The sequence below is a fragment of the Silurus meridionalis genome, chromosome 26 (genome assembly GCF_014805685.1).
Source record: "Silurus meridionalis isolate SWU-2019-XX chromosome 26, ASM1480568v1, whole genome shotgun sequence".
NCBI lineage: Eukaryota > Metazoa > Chordata > Actinopteri > Siluriformes > Siluridae > Silurus > Silurus meridionalis.
This window is the reverse complement of record NC_060909.1, coordinates 18,044,957-18,063,514: the sequence shown is the minus strand read 5'-3', so window position 1 is coordinate 18,063,514 and position 18,558 is coordinate 18,044,957. Positions and strand designations below refer to the sequence as shown.

Genomic DNA, 18,558 nt, shown 5'->3' with positions numbered 1-18,558 from the left:
AATTTTAGGGGCCTTCTGGTATTTTCTGTAGGCGCGCGCTCTCCGCGTGTTGTTCACGGAGACACCTGGCGGCCGACGTGGAGAAGCGCAACCAATCACTGCATTACGTCATGATTGATTCTTGACTGACAAGGACGTAACCAATCAGAACGGGTGGATTGGGGAGGGGCGGGATTTCTAGAGCTTCACGCGTTTTCTAAACCGCGCATATGTATATCGCGCTACCTGGCGGCCGATTTAGAAAGTGCAACCACAACCACTGCATTATGTCATGGTATCTGATTTATATAAATCAATAAATAAGACTTGATGGCGAGTGAGGCGAGAGGAAATAAAATAAAATAAATGAGCAAATACAAAAATATATAATTCTTTTTTTTTTAAAGGGAAATAACAGTAATTAAATATGTACATTATTTTAGAAACTTATCCACATTCAATAGTGAATCGAAAATATTACAAATAGTAATTATAACATTTACATAAAGTAAAATGTGTAAAATACTAAGAAAAATATTTGCAGTGTGAAATATTATGGATTTAAAAAAAAAAGAAAAAGGGATATATTCTGTATTTATTCCCAATCTATAAATATTACTAATGTTTTACTTTAGCGTCTACACACACACACACACACACACACACACACACACACACACACACACAAATACTACGCTAGAATTTCTCCAAAAGTTTATTCAAATTTTTGCATCTGAGTGACAATTTTTTGAGAAAAAACAGTCGCATCTCAAAAGCATTATTTTAATAATAATAATAATAATAATAATAATAATAATAATAATAATGATGGTGTAGAAAACCTGAGGAAGAAAAACCTCCCACAGCCCGTCCCCTGACTGCAAACTAGCATCACACACACACACACACACACACACACACACACACACACACACACACACACTTTATTCTGTACACAGATCCTCCTCAGACAGGAGAACCTTCACACATGGTCCGGTTCGAGTAGCACTGCTTCTGAAAAGAAAAAAAAGAAAAAAAAAAAGAACAAAAAGAAAAAAATGTAACAAAAAACAAAAACAAAAAAAAAGACCTAAAGGAAAAGCTTTATACACAGCGTGAATGAAAAACTAAATGTTTAGATTTTTTTGGAGTCTTGTTTTTCAATTTTCCCCCGTTTTATTTTATTATTATTATTTCTCATTCCATTCTCTTGAGTCAGTTTCTCGTCGACCCGAAGACCAGATTCAGCAGGCAGTCGTCGTTCTCCAGTGTCAGACCTCCAGTGCGTCGCAAAATGAATCCTTCTGTAAGCCGATTTGTTCATACCTCCATCACACACAACATCACGTTCCTCGTCGCTCTGTACACTCCGGACTCCTCGCTCCAAAACAGCCGACTTTCCCCTTCCTATTTCATCCCAGTCGTTTGTTTGTTTGTTTGTCTGCATTCAAGAAGACTTACCTCGAACGAAGGTAAGTCTGAAGGCGTGAATACTTTTTTTTTTTTCTAAAAGACGAGTGAATGTGTCGTGAACACGTGATGACGTAGAAAAATATGTGCTCCCGTCTTTTGTGTCCAATTATCTCGATCTCATCTCCCTCGTGTTCAGTACAAGTTTAGTACGGATCGGCATCGTTTCTCTCTCTCTCTCTCTCTCTCTCTCTCTGTGGCCTGATTCGGTTCCTCTCCTCGTCCCTGCGTGAGGGTTTGGGTTGTTCACTCGGCGTCTGGACGGAAGTGTAGCAGACTCTCTTCAGCCAGCTGAGACAGGTACTTCTGCTCACACACACACACACACACACACACACACACACACACACACACACACAAGAGAAAAAGAACCAAATGAGACAAAGAAGACACTACTGGCCGTGTGCACACAACTTCCCCATGTAACTGGGATCACATGACCACATGACTACAGCACGACTCTGGAAGTAACCGGAAATGGATAAAAAAGTCAGCGATTCCCCCTTTCTACAACTGATCCAACTCCCCCGTCTCTGTCTGTGAGTGACAGAGCAGCTGCTGCTCCTCATGCTGTGAATGCCTGTACTGTGTGTGTGTGTGTGTGTGTGTTGGAGAAAAAGAGTGAGGTGTGTCTGAGAGGGACTAATGGGCAATTCGATCCCAACCACACGCCTCAGTCAGCGCCTGCTGCCCTTCGCACACTAATGGTTTGGAAAGGCCACGGCGTTACGAACACACACATTCTCACACTAATTATTCCATTAGTCCGGTCCTCAGCGGGCGATGTGTTTACATCTCTGTGGCTTTCCGTCAGCTGAGACGCGATCTAATGACCACGGATAGGAGGACGGACATCAGTTGAATATATGTATGTATATATATATATATATATATATATATATATATACATGGAAAATTCCCTGAAAAACCTTCTCTCAACTGGGAAATCCTTCTCAGTCACATGACTGATTTTCCAGAGAAAAACTCTGGATGTGGATCTTCTATCTGGACAGACTGAGACGCAGCAGAGTGTCTAAATCATAAACGACAAGGAACCTGATCCAAACACTCGTCAGCCGTGTAACAAACCTTCACTTTTTCTCGATAAAGCATTAGCAATAGTTTTCAAAAAGAAAAAGGAAAGAAGAAAAGTCACTCAGTGGTGGACGAAGCACAGGAACCATGTCCTTGAGTTAAAGTAGGTCAAATATTACTCCAGATACTAAAGCATTTGCCTTCAAATGTACTTAAGTATCCAAAGCAGTACGACTTATTATGACTATAATGTTCCTATTATCATTTGATTATCATTTGACAATTGATCAACTCTGCACACTGATCTATTAATAGAATAATATGACTTCTAATCACTCGAACACTGATCGATTCTGGAGTTTCTTCAGTCATTTATTCCTCTCAAATGTCTTGCTTGCTGTGGAACCCACACTCAAGCATATGTTCATGATAAATCTATACAAAGTTCGAAACGGAGCGTGCGCTCGACCCCGATTGCTGCGTGATGGACCAGTGTTATTCCGCTCATTAATTACAAAAGGAATGTAATTAAGACATTTGATTTTTGAACTGTACTGCAGTTAAAATCTCCGCGAACGGAAATACGAATGTTGCTGTCCAACACTGGTTGCTCCTTTAAACAGTAGACCAATTGATTGCTTGTTTTTTTTTTTGTCTCGATCCACGTGTCCTCTTGAGTCGTCCCCTCGAGTCCACTTTTAGCCCGCTGATCTCGTCTTGTCATAACCAATAACGGAGCAGTGTATTGATGGGGTGGGGTAATGAAATCTGTCTCCGAGCGCCAGCTCTCAGTATCTCGGCATGCCGTTACTGTTATCAGCCTACTCATCTTACACAGCTGACAAAAGCAGCTTGGACGAGAGTGTGTGTGTGTGTGTGTGTGTGTGTGTGTGTGTGTGTGTGTGTCGCACAGACCCCAGTATTAATCGATTAAGCTATGATATGCTCAGCTCTGGGGCAGGTTTTTGTTAAGCTTCGCCATTGAAACATTGTCATAAATATGTGGACATATTCTGTGGTTCTGTATTAGCGTTCGGACCTGCAGGTTCCGGTAGTGAACGGTGCTCCGGCAGTGCGTGGTCTTGGCCGTGTCCTCGCTGGTGTAGAAAAGGCTGCAGAGTTTGCAGTAGAAGCCTGTACTGGGGACGATGAACTCAACACCTAAAACAACACACACACACAAGTGTTTATTTCATTCACATCTACACAAAGTCACAATATATAGTGTAACATGCGTCTTCAGAATTGCTGCCTATTCTTTTTTGAAGACCCTTTGTCTCGTCCTTTCTATGGCGACCAACATTTTCACACTTGTATTGTAGTCCTGTTTCCGCCCCCTGGTGTTTTAGCACTGGTTTGTTTACTGAGTGTTCGCCTGTTCTGTGTTCAATTCTAAATCTGCTTTGTTTGTTTACAAAATACACAGTTGAGTTTTATTGTGCGATTAGTTACTTTATTGTTTGTTTGTTTTTTACATGATTTTTAATTTTTGTTATCATTGAATATCCGCAGCGTTTCGGTACAGTACTTTTAGTTTGGTGCACATGAGTACCGAATAAAATCCTTGTTTTACAGGCAGAACATAGCTACAATCTGAGTTCCCTGACAAACGTATTAAGTCGTGGAATCGCAAGTTTGTTTAGTCTCCACCTCGCACTTTCAGCGTAGTGTCTCTGTCACTAATTGATCCGTACCGCAAACACCATTTGTTCGTACAGGAAGTGGCAGCGATTTTGCGCATGTTTAATTTCCTGTCATTGCCGACGTTCTTACAGCAGTCTAGTGATATGGATTCTTTTGTGTTTAATGTACAACTACAAGAACTTGTTACAGAAGGCGAAAATCCTGACAATTCCACATATCAAGGGAGCGAATAAATGGTAAAAGGAATTAAATGATTCATAAATATATAAATTGAATGAATAAATAAATAACAATCTCCTGTTTCTTAAATCCAGACATTTGTTAAAAATCCAGACATTTGTGCTGAAATATGTAGAACAGTTAAGTAGAGCATATCTTAAATATTAACTGTAAAAACACACACACACACACACACACACACACACACACACACACTTGTTACTTATAACACTCTGTATTACCCAAATGGGGTCTAACAAATGTGAACTTTTTCATGATTTTTTTTTATTTATTAAATTTGATTGAATCAATTTAATTTGTGCCAATTTAATAAATTACCCAATTTAATCAATATAATTAAAAAGTCTATTGCATTTATTTGATTTATTCTATTATTATATATATTTTTTTTATTTGAGCCAAGCAGGCATTTATTTAAACTGTTGATGCTCACAAATGTTGATACTAAACGATGTTAATAAAAAATGAGAAACAATTTTATGTTTGGCATTCCTTCCACACTAATCGTACCGAAATTGAACGGAGCTGTAACTTAAAAACCGAGGTACGTCCCAAACCGCAAATTTTTTGTACCGTTGCACCTCTAATATTGAATATATAATTTTGTGAAAACTACAATTAGCCTAAGATTGAGACAAATTCATTCAGAAAACATCTCGGATCCGAGTGCAGGAGTTACCTAGCGGGATGCTGTGCTCACTGATGATCTTCTCCTGCTCTCGTGATGGTGACGGAGCTTTGATGCCGATCCTCTGCGGTGAACTGGCAGGCTGTCCGTGAACCGTGTCTGAAATTTACACACATTTCTTTTATAATGGCGAATCAGACATTTGTAATACGATCACTTTTTTGTTTACTCTGTCGTTTTCTGTCATTATGACGATGAAGCGTTTTGAATCGCTCGATTGGCTAATTTAGGTACAAAGACACCGAAGAGGAAACTGCAGTTTAGAGGAAAGGAGGTGAAGAGAGATATGATTTACACTTCGTTTTTCAGATTTAATAAAAGTTGCAATAGTAAGCAAGTCTTCCTGAAATAAACAGAATCGGAAACTAAGGTACAGGACGCATGACGTTGGCAGAATCTATTTACATAATGATAAAGTTACGAGCCAGAAGTTATAGTTAGCTTGCTATATAAAGTAACATTAGCTAGCAACTTTAACTCAGTTAGAAGCTTGTGGGGCTTTTTCGATTATATCTTTGGAGATGAAGTTTCTACCTCACACACACACACACACACACATGTCATAGCATTATGCCTAATATTGTGTTGGCCCCCATTTTGCTGACAAATCAGTCATGACCCGTCGAGCATCAATAGCCTGAACTTCTTCAGCAGTTTGAGCTACAGGAGCTCCTCTGTCGGATCAGACCACGCGGACCAGCCTTCGCTCCCCACGTGTATCAATGAGCCTCGGCCGGCCACGACCCTGTCGCCGGTTCAACACTGTTTCTACCTTGGAGCACTTTTGATAGATACTGACCACTGCAGACCAGGAAAATCCCACAAGAGCTGCAGTTTTGAAGATGCTCTGACCCAGTCTTCTAGACGCCACAATTTGTCAAACTCTTTAAAACCTTACACTCGCCCACTTTTCCTGCTTCTAACATCAACTTTAAAAACAAAATGTTCACTTGTTGCCTCATAAATCCCACCGATTTCACTAGGAGACCGAAACCTAGCATGAGGACATGAAGACCTGCTTTACATTGGTTGGAATGGAAGATGTCTTGATATAGAGATCTGACCCTCAACCCTAGTAAACATCTTTGGGATGATTTGACTGTACCCCAGGATTTCTCAACTCCTCCTACACCCTTGTGGATGTGAATGAGCACAAATCGCCACAAAATCTAGTGATACATCTTCCTAGAAGAGTGAATGTGTACCTCTCTTCAGGTTCTCCTCAACATGCTGTGTTTCTTTCTTCTCAGTGTCACTCGTGCTCGGCGTCTCGCCGCCCGTGTGTACGTCTGTGACCTTTTCCGTCTCGCACACGCTCTCGGGCGCGGTGGTGGTGTGTGATGTATGTGTCAGAGTTCCGCACGGCTCCACTGCCTCGTCCAGCGCATTCTTAAACTCTTTATTTGGGAAAAGGCAGATGTGAGACGCCGGTTCCTCCGGGCATTCGGACTTAGACGATTCCTCCGTCGGAGCGTCCGGAGCAGACACGGACTCCTGTTTCTCTTCCTTTGCCGGCGTGTGGTCCTGCGTCTCCTCAGGCCCCTCCTCTTCCTCTTCCTGCAGCTCGGGGAGATCGGGCTCGACGATGGAGTCGTCCTCTTCTCCCACCTCATCTACCGTCACCAGCTCCTCCATACTTTTAGGGTACCAGCACTCGCCCTCCGTGTCCTCACCACTCCCACACTCCTCCACCTGGTGGACAAGAGAAAGACAGTAATAGAGTGAGAGAAAGAGGAGCATGCAAGATCTTGCATTGATGTGCGAATCTGATATTCCTGGATATTCTTGTTACGAATGCGATGTAGCACAGCTGCCATGTTGCACCCGTATTCAAGTTACCTCGCTGTCTCGGTCACGCTCGCCCTCGCTGGCCTCTGTAGGTTTGCTGCTGTGCGGAGATGAGGATCTCTCTTTGGCTCGGTGCTCTGTAGATTCTTTCTGTTAATCACACCCACACACATACTTACATCATTAGACTCTATACTTAATCCCCATTTAAAGGAAAAGCTTTGGCTGGAATTCGATTAGTGTAGTGCAGCGTACATGAATGTCGGCCTCTCTGTCGTCCTTCTCGTGCCTCCTGCTCGTCCTCCTGCCTCGGCCTTCCTCGGCGAGCTCGGGTTCCGAATGCCTGCTTCTGTGATGCTCGGCGCCTCCGTCTCGCCTCTTGAACTTCGCCTCGCGCCTCTGGTGCTGGGAGACCCGCAGCTGCTTGTCCTTCTTGTAGAAATCGTCGGAGGGATGGTGGGACGAGAAGTAGCGCTCCCTGCCGCGCTCGTCAGCCGCTTTGAGGTAGGACTTCCTGCGCTCGTCGTCGCCACCATTGCGCCACTCGTCCCGGTCGCGCGACGTCCAGTCCCAGGATCCACGCCGCGGCCCGACGCCGTTCATCCAGGGAGCCGCCTGGGGGCTGTGGGAGGAGCTGCAGGAGGTGAAGCTGGGGCTGTGCGAGGGCGGAGTCAGGGAGCGAGTGATGGGGCTGCGCGATCGTGCTCGCTCCGGGGGATACCTAGAAAACACAAAATACTTCCTGGTACATGGGTTTCTCCTCGTCATCCGAAGCAAGCTGATGAGGATTTCAATGCTTTCATTAAAAAAAATTCATTTCTTTCATACCGGTCCATCTCATGCTGCTCCCCTCTCTCTCTCTGAGAGTTGATGTCTTGGATAATGGACTCAACGTCTTTACCAGGTTTCTGCGTTCACACAGTAAAAAAGACACGTACACAGGGTTTAAATACTGTACTGTAAAGACTAGTACTGTAACACGCCAACGGCACCAACTTTTCACCTTCAGCTGCAGCTCCTTATATCTCTTGGACATGCGGATGAGGAGCTTCTGGTCGTTAATAGTGGCCGGATGGAGCTGGTAGTACTGCACCATGGCCTGAGCTGCCTCCACATAAGCCATCTCCAGGAAAGCCTGGAAACAAAAACAGGATTAGTTCTGCAGCTCTTTCTCCTGGCATTGTAAATCTCGAGGGCAGTTACGAGGCCGATTCGGCGCACTGAACTGGCTCGTGAAACCAAGGAGCAGACGGTGGTATGTGATTTAAAAGTCGAACGAAATATCTCCTGAGTGAGACATCATGCAATAATGAGCGCTGGCTCTGAGTGCGAACACTGAGACCACTGGATCATAAATAGATACACATCAAAACACAGAACACCTTTTAGAAATCATTTAAAATATTAAATCATTTGCGGTAATTAATCAATAATTAATTAGTTTTTTTTATATTTGTGAAGCAAGAATACAGTATATAAGCAAATTATGTTTAAGAATAAACAGTTAAAAAAATAACGAGTTTGATCAGGATCTTGATTGTGGTGATGGCATACCTGGTGTGTGGAGCGCATGAGGATGTAGTTGGTGACTTTGCCGAAGGGCAGGCCAAGGTTTATCACATCGTTCTCTGTGCAGCTGCCCTCAGGGAGGTTACAGATGTGGACCACTCGCCCGGGACCCGGCTTCCGCGGCACAAACTGCAGCCGGGGGAAAGAAGAAACTCGTATTATGTCTCGTAACGCTGAAATAAACTCCCTGCTGATTTCAGTGTTAAATTTATTCATTAATATGGATTTTGGAAATGCAGAAGTGACAGCATTACATTTAAGTCTCACATCAGGGCAATGCATTAAAGCTGATATTGCATTTAAATAAACATACACTGTTTATTCAAGTGTTTTAAGTCAAGAGTCTGAGAGTTTGAGAACCTGAAGGCCTCAAAGTTTGCGAGTTTAAAAGTCTGAGTCTTAGAGGCTGAAATTCTGAGAAGCTGAGTGTCTGAAAGTCTGCAAATTAAAGACCCCAACAGTTTGAGAGTCTGAGCCTCCAAGAGTCTGAAAGTCTGATAATTCAGGACCCCAAGAGTCTAAAAACCGAAGACCTCTTAACCCTTAGAGTCAAAAAGTCTGAAAACATAAGACCCCAAGAGTCTGAGAGTCTGAGGTCTGAGAGCCTAAAAGTCTGAGAATTTAGGACCCCAAGAGTCTAAAAGTCTAAAAACCGAAGACCCCTTAACCCTTAGACTCAAAAAGTCTGAAAGCAAAGACCCCAGGAGTCTAAGAGTCTGAGAGCCTGAAAGTCTGAGAAGTCAAGACCCCAAGAGTCTAAGAGTTTGAATGTGTGAAATCTTGAGAGACTAAAATTTGCTGAGTCATGCTTAAGGTAAATGTATATATATGTGTGTGTGTGTGTGTGTGTGTGTGTGTGTGTGTGTGTGTGTGTGTGATTGACAGGTGTGTGTGTTGGAGCCTGGTACATGTGAATGCAGGGTCAAAGGGCATTTTGAACACGGAGTGTTTGGGCACAACAAATGTTTCTCACACACACACACACACACACACACACACACACACACACACACACACACACATATATATATTTCAAACTAACCTACTGAAACGAGACGCGAATCAAATCTCCACAAAGGCAGTATTTTATTTGAAATCAATCTAAACAGTTATTTCACTGTAATTCTGTCTGAAATGTTGACACACCAGGTGCGTTTTTGATCAAAAAATTCATACGTAAATAAAACAATATAAATCAGGTGCGTGTACCAAACCGAACGACTCGGATGTTCATATCGAACATTATTCTGTGAATTTGGTATTAATGTGTAATAAAGACACACAGCTGAACCGAATGACAGTCAGGAGTGTACTACAGTTGACTCCCAGTCGCATCCACGTTTCGTCCGCGTTTCGTCCGTTTAGCGGTTATTTCGCTGTAACTTTGTGCGGCTGTCTATCAGAAGGTCACGATCATAAACAGATTCAGAAATAGCACCCAGCATGCTGTTTATGCTTTTACAAGACGACAATAAGCGTTGAGTAGCGCGCGCCATGAGCCAGACTAATAAAATGTGTTCGCGGGACTGAGGACGGATCTTTACACGTTAGCGGGGCGGCCTACCGAAGCCTAATGAGGTGAGCTCTGACGGGACGAGTGCGGATCCGATAATGCGACGCACGACGCCTTGTGTGACCGAGGCTCGTTTGAAGTGCAAGGTCGATCGGAAATAGGTTGAATGGCAGCACAACTGGTCTGATATTTAAAAAAACTGCTATTAACCCTTTCAGGCATTACGTCCACTACAGTGGGAAGCCTTTTTGAATCATTTAATTGGCAGCATGATGTCCCATCCAACCGTGTCTGGAACTCTAAAAGCGTTGTCCACGATTCCACTTAACTGTTGAATTTGTATCTCTTTATTATTTTTAGATATTGTATCATACATTCAAAATGGCGGAAGGGAAGACGAGATGCACCAAGTGTACGAATAGCATGCAAGAAAAAACCCAAGTGTGTTCGCCAAGCACGTCGAGTGGGATTGTGTCCTGGGCGCTTCGAAATGTTGCATTCTTGTTAGACAATGAATAATCCCTCTCTCTAAATCATAAACAGCTTGTGAAAATGAATGAAATACGGTAGGCTATGTTGGTATGCTATTAATGTAAATGTTTGAATGAATAAAACATTTTATTAGTTGGTAGGAGAAGAAAAATCTAATGATAATTTTTTTTTAACTGTTTTCCATTTTTAATATGCCCAGTATGCTTTTCAAATGTTCTCTCTATTGGTGTTGATAATGAATGTGTTATTTATATTATTTGCTTTTAGTAAATGTTTTAATAACACATCATACAAGTAAACAATTTTGATATGGGAACTTGTCTGGTTGAATTGAATAACCGCTCTTTACAAACACAGCGGACAGAAAAGCATCATTTATTTCCAGTCAACTCTGGGTCAAACTGTGGACTCAAAAACTTGTAGCGTTGTAGCACGTCGCCCTCGAGTTTCAAAGTGTTGAGATGCTTTTCCACGGATGTAGAGTGGTAGTTTGAGTTACTCTGACCTTCCTGTCAGCTTGAACTGACGCTTAGGGGATTTTTAATATTTGTTTCGTGTGAAAAAAAAACACAGCAATGTCGATATCCATGTCCAAACATCTCTGTGCCTCATGCCCCAGCCTCGTGGTTACTCGTGATCTCTCAGTAATACTCAGTGTACTGTAAGTGTAAGTGTGCACTCTGTGTCCACTCCCACACTCCTAATTTAGGAAGATTTTCACATTACACCATCGCATTGCCCCGCTCTGCGTGATCCCCCATCCTTCCACCGCTGTCTATAATAAATCAGAAACCGAGATGCTGCAGGTTTCTTTTCGCGAATGTTTCAAACAAGCGCGATCTGCGGAATTGTCCTCCAGCTCCAGATCAAAGCGCATGCTATAAAATCCTTCGTGTTCATGAGGTGTCACGTTGGACACGGACCTGGCAGCAGCAGCAGCCTTTCCTGTTCTGTTTGTTTATCCTGACGCCTGTCCGACTCTGTCCGAGTCTCGAGTGCCCCCGAACCCGAGCTCTCCCTCAGGACTGAAACGCAACTCCACACCTCCCGAACGCTTCCTGACCTCCCGAAGCTTGGGCTCGGACTCGACAGCAAAAGCAAAAGCTTTCGACTGCGTTTTTTTGCTTCGTTGGCTAAAGATGAGCAGTGATTTCTGTCTCGCTTCGGAAAGCATAAAAAAAGGCTACATGCAAATCAATAAAACACAACTCCTATATACTTTTGTTTATATTATATTACAGAATTATTATATTATAACATTGTTATAATAAACATATTACTATTATAATTATGAAAAATTCATATCAATTTCTTTCATGCAATTTTTCTTTTTAATATTGTTATTGAAGTAAATTATGCACAATTATAGTACGATTCAACTACTAATAGTAACTATTTAATATATATATAAAAGTTTAGGTTTTTATTGAAATACTTCTTATTAGGAAACTACAGCATGTGCAGCTGCTTTGGGAAAAAAAATCTAAATAATAGAACACTTGATCATTCAGAAGTTCATTCATAAGAGTTTTGTGTGTGTTTTATGAAGCCAATGACAGGAATCTATGTTCTCATTAGAATATAATACGGAAATAATGAAATTATTCTTACATCGTTTTATTTAACGTAGGCATTTCTCAATGAGTAGAAAAAGTTGAAATCTGCAAACAAATAACTAAAATATCACAGAATGTTAAACTTACTACAACCACATTAGGTGTATTTTCTTTTACTGTAAAATGTACTGTAAAAAAAGTGTTTTTTTTTTATTCAAATATATTTTTAATATTTAAATGGTCATAATATTAAATTGTTGTAAATAATTCGATTTGATAATGTATTCAATAATAATAATAATACTAATAATATGAGTAATAATTTTCTCATTGTTGATAGTTATTATAATTCTTTCATTACGTAATAACAGAAATATCAACTCCCGTGAAGTCAGCTAGCCGAAAATAATTGTTATAAGCTGCGATATTCGTTTACACTGTTTCAATAAAAAGCACTCGAGTTTTGGCTTTATTTTGTGCTGCGATGGTCAGATAATAAACCGGATGTTATGACGATATAATTCCCACATAAGTTCTACACATTGACATTATTAGTTGTTTGATTGATTGACAGGTGAGAAGTGTTTGATTAGTACATTCTAGGACGGGTAATGATGTGAGCCTCCTCGTCACGCTAGACGATTGCCAATAATCTTGAAGCTACAATTACATTATCGGTGCGAAGGTAAATTTAGCTTGACAGCATGCGGCCATTCGTAGGAATGTGGGATGGTTAAAGCAATGGATTTTATGGACACAATCAAAGGTTTTGTTTCTCTCATTAGCGGGCAGGAGCACGGCCGGATGGCGAGGATGGTTTCACCAGCACAATGCGCCGGCTACCAGAGCCCAGTCAGGAGATACAGCTGGGCTCTTAAGCTTTTAACTACATGCTTGCAATTGCCATGGAATACTCACACACTTATAAATGACTTTGGATTAAAGGAAATCAAATCTAAACGAGCCGGCCTGTGCTGTGATTACACTCGTACACTCCTTATCCTCCTCCTACTCACAAACTGTTATTAAAGACTGTAATAAAAAAAAGTTCAAATATTAAAGACATTTTTTCAATCGAAATTATCCAAGAAACAATTCAGTAATTAGATATTGTATTGTTTCTCAGGTAATCCAAGCCTGATAAATTCCCAACAGCTGTATGTGTCTGTGTGTGTGTGTGTGTGTGTTTAGTTGTGTTGTTTGTGTGTGCAGCTGTGAAATACACAGCTGGAAAAAAGATCACGTTTATGTGAGGCGGTCTGGGAAATCCAATTTCCCAGTTCAATTCAACAACAACCAAATGTTGCCGTCCCAATACGATAAACTTCCATCCAACAGTTCTGGATATTTGTGAAAATAATGGACGTCAGGGCTTAAAGGTGGCTAATAGGTGGTCTGCATTGCCAGATCTTGGGGCAAAATATGAAATAATTTCCACTGCAACTAACAATCTCAAAAACTGCACAAAAAGACATGATACCTTTCTAAACCAATGTGAAAAACTTGGGAAACAAAGCCACTTTATTTATTTGTTTGTTTTTTTTGTTTGTTTGTTTGGGGTTTTTCCCCAAGTCTGTGCTTTAAAAACAAGTTCACAGTGGTGAGTAAACATTTATCTTTTGTTGGTACAATAGTAGTATTAGTAGTAGTACATAAAGTATTATTATTATTATTATTATTATTATTATTATTATTAAGTGGACTGTGATATTCCACCAGGTTATAGACTATCAATAAAAGCTGTAATGTCTCTGATAGTTTTCATGGCCATGGTCTTGTTTATAATTTGTAATCATTTTCAAATTGTTGTGTTATTATCATTAAATGCCCCAAAAAAAGGTGAAAATTTTGGGGTAGCCTGAATTCCGATTGCGAAACCGAATTTCATTCAGTTTTATCTAGCAACTAATATCTATATTTCTATTTCATTAAGAAAATAAAAATCAATGCTCCCAGTCTGAGTGCTTATGCCAATTCGATCTCATGACCTATGATGTATTTCTAGAGTTATCTCTCAAAACGCATGTGTGGCCGATGCTATAAAAAGCCCACAGACAAATAAAACAAAACCGTGTGTGGAATTAGATCTGTTTGGCACGAGTTAAACCTGCCAGAGCAGTTGTCCTGAAAGTATTCCCACCCTCCGAATCACCTCAGAGACAAAACACAAACTGCAGCGGCGCATGAGAGGGAAATTTCCAAAAAAGATGACCAAAAATCAATCGTGAATCAGAAGCTTAGCAATCATTCATGGCAAAATATAAGGCTTCTTTGCCTCGAACCCGATTCAGTGCGGTGAAAAAGAATTAATTAGCCAGAAACTGTTATTGCAAGTCCATCTGTGTCGACCCTGCAGTGCCTGAGATGATAATCTCTACCGTGATTATCTGTAATTGCCTTCAGGCTTTAGTAATAAGATGACAGTAATTTGTCAGTCAACAAAGCAGTAATATTCCCTCTCGTATTTGTTTTCCGAGCGTGAGATACGAGAGGGGCTGGGTAAAGTGTTAAAGTTAGCTAGCTCAGTTATATTCAAATTAAAGTCGACACTTCATCACTTCACACAGGGAAATGAGATTCATCATCACACCGTGGCTCGTTCCAAACGCAAGTACTCAATATAGAATCAACTTGCTTTCCTGGGACCGAGCAAATTCCAAATATATTTATTCGAACTTTTGATCCTCGAGTTGCTTGCATGAGCATGTTTATCAAACTGACCTTTGTCCCCGGTGGGTGTGAGGTAAATCCCGCCCCCGAAAGAGGAAATGACTTCATAGGTGCACCCGGTAAAAAAGAGGAGCCTCCGGTTGAAACATCTGCACAACAAAGTAAACAAAGGTCACGTCAAAGAATGCGATGTATGCAAAGCTAGTTAGAAGATCCCAGAATTCAAGGTCAGCACTGAAATGCTGGGTTGCCTGGGTCCTTGTTTCTGACGAATAATTCAATAACATTCCATTCTTTCTGCTCGACTTACCTAATCATACGACTTTCTTTTACTTGATCCTTTACGCCATGTACGCATTGTGCGTCCTTACGCCTAAAAGCTCTGCACTTTCCGCACTCATTAACTGGCTTCCCAGGACGCCGTGCCCGCCATTGCTAAAACAACTCTGCCCACTGTTATTAATAAACGGCGTCCTGCGAGCGATCCGGCAGGCCACGTGCTCCGACTGCAACCCGAATGTCTGGCCCTAAAAATAGAGCCTTGCCTCAAAATTGTCCCCACACCTCGTGGCCCCACCTCCCGTGTTATCGAACACACTGCACAAGGGGGGAAACTCCATGATTCAGCTTACCTTGGCCAGCGGTGGACAAGTACGCCATGGTGTTGTTACTCAATGCTGACCCGAGACATCCTTCCGAGGTGACGGGAAAGTGCAGGGCTCCAAGTGCAGGCCTGTAAGAGAACGGGCACTGGTTTCAGACCCCAAATCCCACAGCAGGCTGTCTGGATTTATCTCATGACCCCCCCAGCTCAAATGTAGGTCATTACTTCTGTAAACACAGCGACAGACTCCTACCTAATGACACGAGCCTGAAATTGAGGCTCTTGTGTTTATTTTGTCGCTGGGATTAAAAATACATTCCTTCAAATTTCATGCGAGAGCAATAAATACATCCAGCGTCTACGCCAGACTGGATAAAAATAATGTCTCAACAAAAGCAAATCATACACTCTTTTAATAACCGCAGGAAGTTTCAGCTTTCAATCCGTCCACACAAATTAAAGGTGCCTCTGTCTTGTTACTCACCCGTCGGTGTAGAGCGAGCGATTCTGTATGTGCAGCTTGCCCTTCACGTGCTGGTCCCAGTCCTGAAAAGGCACCACACACACAGTCCATCAGTCAGCAACAAGCTTCTCTATATCCAAGTGTTAGATTCCCCCAGTTGGATCAATTAAAGTGTACAGAGAATAACTCGGGGCAGAGCAAGAATGCTGAATGAAGGAGTGAAATAAAAGCGGTACTGCTAAAGAGTGCTGCACATCCTGTCTCCAAAGCCTGCCTCCAGTCGTTTCAAGCCAGCTGCTATCTTGGCTTTCACACTAACCTGAGAACAACTGGTTAAGCAAGCAGCATGAGATCATCTGTGCTTCAGTGACAGCTGCTATCCATTACCTTTTCTATCATCAAATGCCTGGATCACTTTTTAAGTTAATATTCACTGCCAGCAAACTTGCATAAGAAAGGTCTGAAAGCATTCGTTATTTTCTGAAAAGCACGACTATCGCATGCTGGCCCTGTTTCCTTCTTGGTACCCCCTCCCCTGTCAGAATCACTCACCTTCAAGTTGTAAACTTTCTTTTCACAAATGGTGCACTGGTGGGGTAGGTGTGACGGTGTGACGCCTTGATAGTCATTGACTTGGTGCGCCTGTAGGGTCATTCTCACTCGCCCCTCCTCACTCGTTTGTTGCTGTGAGTATCCCAGGAATCCTTGCTGACCACTAAACCCGAGGCCTCCGGCTGGGCTGAACTTGGGGTCACCGGTGGGCTCCTCAGGATTGTACAGTTCTGCTCGAGGACCAATAAATCCATGTGTGGATGATGCCCATGTACCGCCGCCGGCACACGTTCCTACATCCAGTTTAGTGGGAAAGCCGGTCGGGTTTTTCCATTGTTCTGTAAGGCCAGAGTCCTGGATTTGACTCTCCGTAGAGTAAAGTCTCTCTGGTAGTTATTCGGTTGGTTGCTGGTTTTGGTACCACTGATGCCTCCATACTGTGCTCCTTCACCTGCTTTACTGACCCCTGCTGTGGTTCCTCCCAGAAACCCTGCCTGAAATTTGTTGGCTTTATTCCCACATTCTCCATGTGGGTTGGCATTCTGGGTCATGTTCCCACCTCCTCCATAGTGATTCATTCGGATTCCGGCATGGTTCTGTGTAAATGCACCTCCTACCAGGTTGCCTAGGGGGGCTGCAGGAGGAGGAAAGGTTATGGGTGTGGAGGGAAAGCCTGTTCCTGGAGGCTGGGGCATGCAGGAGCCCCTGAGCTGGTTAAACAGTGGCTGGGACATGGCCACATTGGAGAGAACCTGATTGAGGACGTTGGTGGCGGCTGCAGTGTTGCTGCTCTGGGCGAGTTTGAGGCGGTGCAGGGTGAGCTGAGCCTGGAGCTGGGCCAACTGCAGACTCGCGGGAGTGAGGAGAAGATTTTGTCCGCCACCACTAAGGGCTCCAGCAACAGGAAGCACCTTCTTATCCAACTTATCTCCTGAACCAGTGCTGTAAATAGAGTCAGGACGAGTCGGTTAAGAGTGTAAAGGAGGTAGAGTTAGCAAAAAAATGCTGTTTTTATGAATGTTGAGAAAGTGACAAAGATAAATGTTTATGAACTTAAATATAGAAATTATTTTAGGTGGAAATTGGACAGTAAAGGTGAATGAAGCAATGCAAGGTACAACAGCTGTAGGCAATTTCCTTTGCTGAAGGGATTTTACAACAAAAGTTCTCAGAATGTCATGTTTCTTGCATCAATATTTCTCGCATTTCCTAACTATTATTTAGTGTTAGTTTTGCGTAACCTGCTAATGAGAAGTTATCTGTACTGGAAAATCAACAGAGAAATTCTTCTAATCCTCAGCACTAAATCAGATGACCGTGAACACAGGCCACAGCTCACCTTTAGGGTGAGAACTTGGCCCTCTGGCTTGTGTCCTGACTTTCTGTCGGTGCCTGTTTCTCTCCTACTGATTAATGTGTTTACATGCAAACAAAATTTAGCCTGCAGTAACACTAATCAAAGTCGTGTACAGTATCCTGATCGTTCCTCCGTTCTTGTCATGCTTATTAGGTAACATTCAGATAAAGACAAAATCCCAAAACAGGGAACGGCATGAGCCGATGCCAGTTTTTTTTTTTTTTTCGGTTATCCGGATTGAATCAAGGTCCCTTAAATAGCCGGTGACACGACTAGGCATCGGGATTAATTTCCTTCCAAAAGCAAAACTTGATCTGCCAAGTGGAACCCGTCGTTCACATGTCCCACCAGGGAACAAGATTGCCGTCTACACATTTCTTTTTTTTGTGTTGTTTGTTTTTTTTAAATTGGAATTCGTGCAACTGAACCTTACAGGAGGATTAACACCTAGGAAATGTGGTGTTGAATGCGTCTAGAGTTTTGATATGGACTTAAAGGACTGTTTCCAGATCGTAAAATAACGGCGCTAGGCAAGCCGCTGTTTGATACAGTGATTAGAGCTGATGATATAATGATATCGTGGCTCTGGTGTTCCCAGTGAAAGTCCAAAAAATTCACCGTGATTAATAATACATAGTTTAGGCGTACGAAACCTCAAGAAACACACAGAGACGGCGAAAAGTGGCCAGTGTGAAAGTAGTTATTTATACGGGGTTGCGAAAATCGCAAACTATAGGTGATCCCTCGTTGATAAAACAACTTAGACTGCTTATGGATTTATTTCAAAATATGATAAATCTTGACAAACAGTGTGTCCAACAGGAGTCGATTTAGGCGAGTAAACATGCACATCGCAGAAGTGCAAAACACATAACGAATCGCATATACCGCACTAAATCAGGTCAGCGCAAAAGCCGGAATTAAGAGCGAAGCCGTTC

General features: G+C 42.2%; 1 protein-coding gene across 1 annotated transcript in view; it reads right to left on the bottom strand.

Annotated features, from left to right (window-relative positions):
* Positions 1-678: 678 nt before the first annotated feature.
* The window catches only part of rbm20 (RNA binding motif protein 20), a 39,810-nt gene continuing 21,930 nt past the window's right edge, over positions 679-18,558 (bottom strand). The window contains 14 exon segments of the mRNA XM_046841036.1: positions 679-1,755; positions 3,524-3,645; positions 5,048-5,155; positions 6,262-6,748; positions 6,896-6,994; positions 7,100-7,565; positions 7,673-7,752; positions 7,848-7,979; positions 8,399-8,542; positions 14,696-14,793; positions 15,277-15,377; positions 15,733-15,794; positions 16,264-16,560; positions 16,563-17,205. Of these exon segments, the coding sequence (XP_046696992.1) occupies positions 1,696-1,755; positions 3,524-3,645; positions 5,048-5,155; positions 6,262-6,748; positions 6,896-6,994; positions 7,100-7,565; positions 7,673-7,752; positions 7,848-7,979; positions 8,399-8,542; positions 14,696-14,793; positions 15,277-15,377; positions 15,733-15,794; positions 16,264-16,560; positions 16,563-17,205 (2,899 nt within the window). The 3' untranslated portion in view covers positions 679-1,695.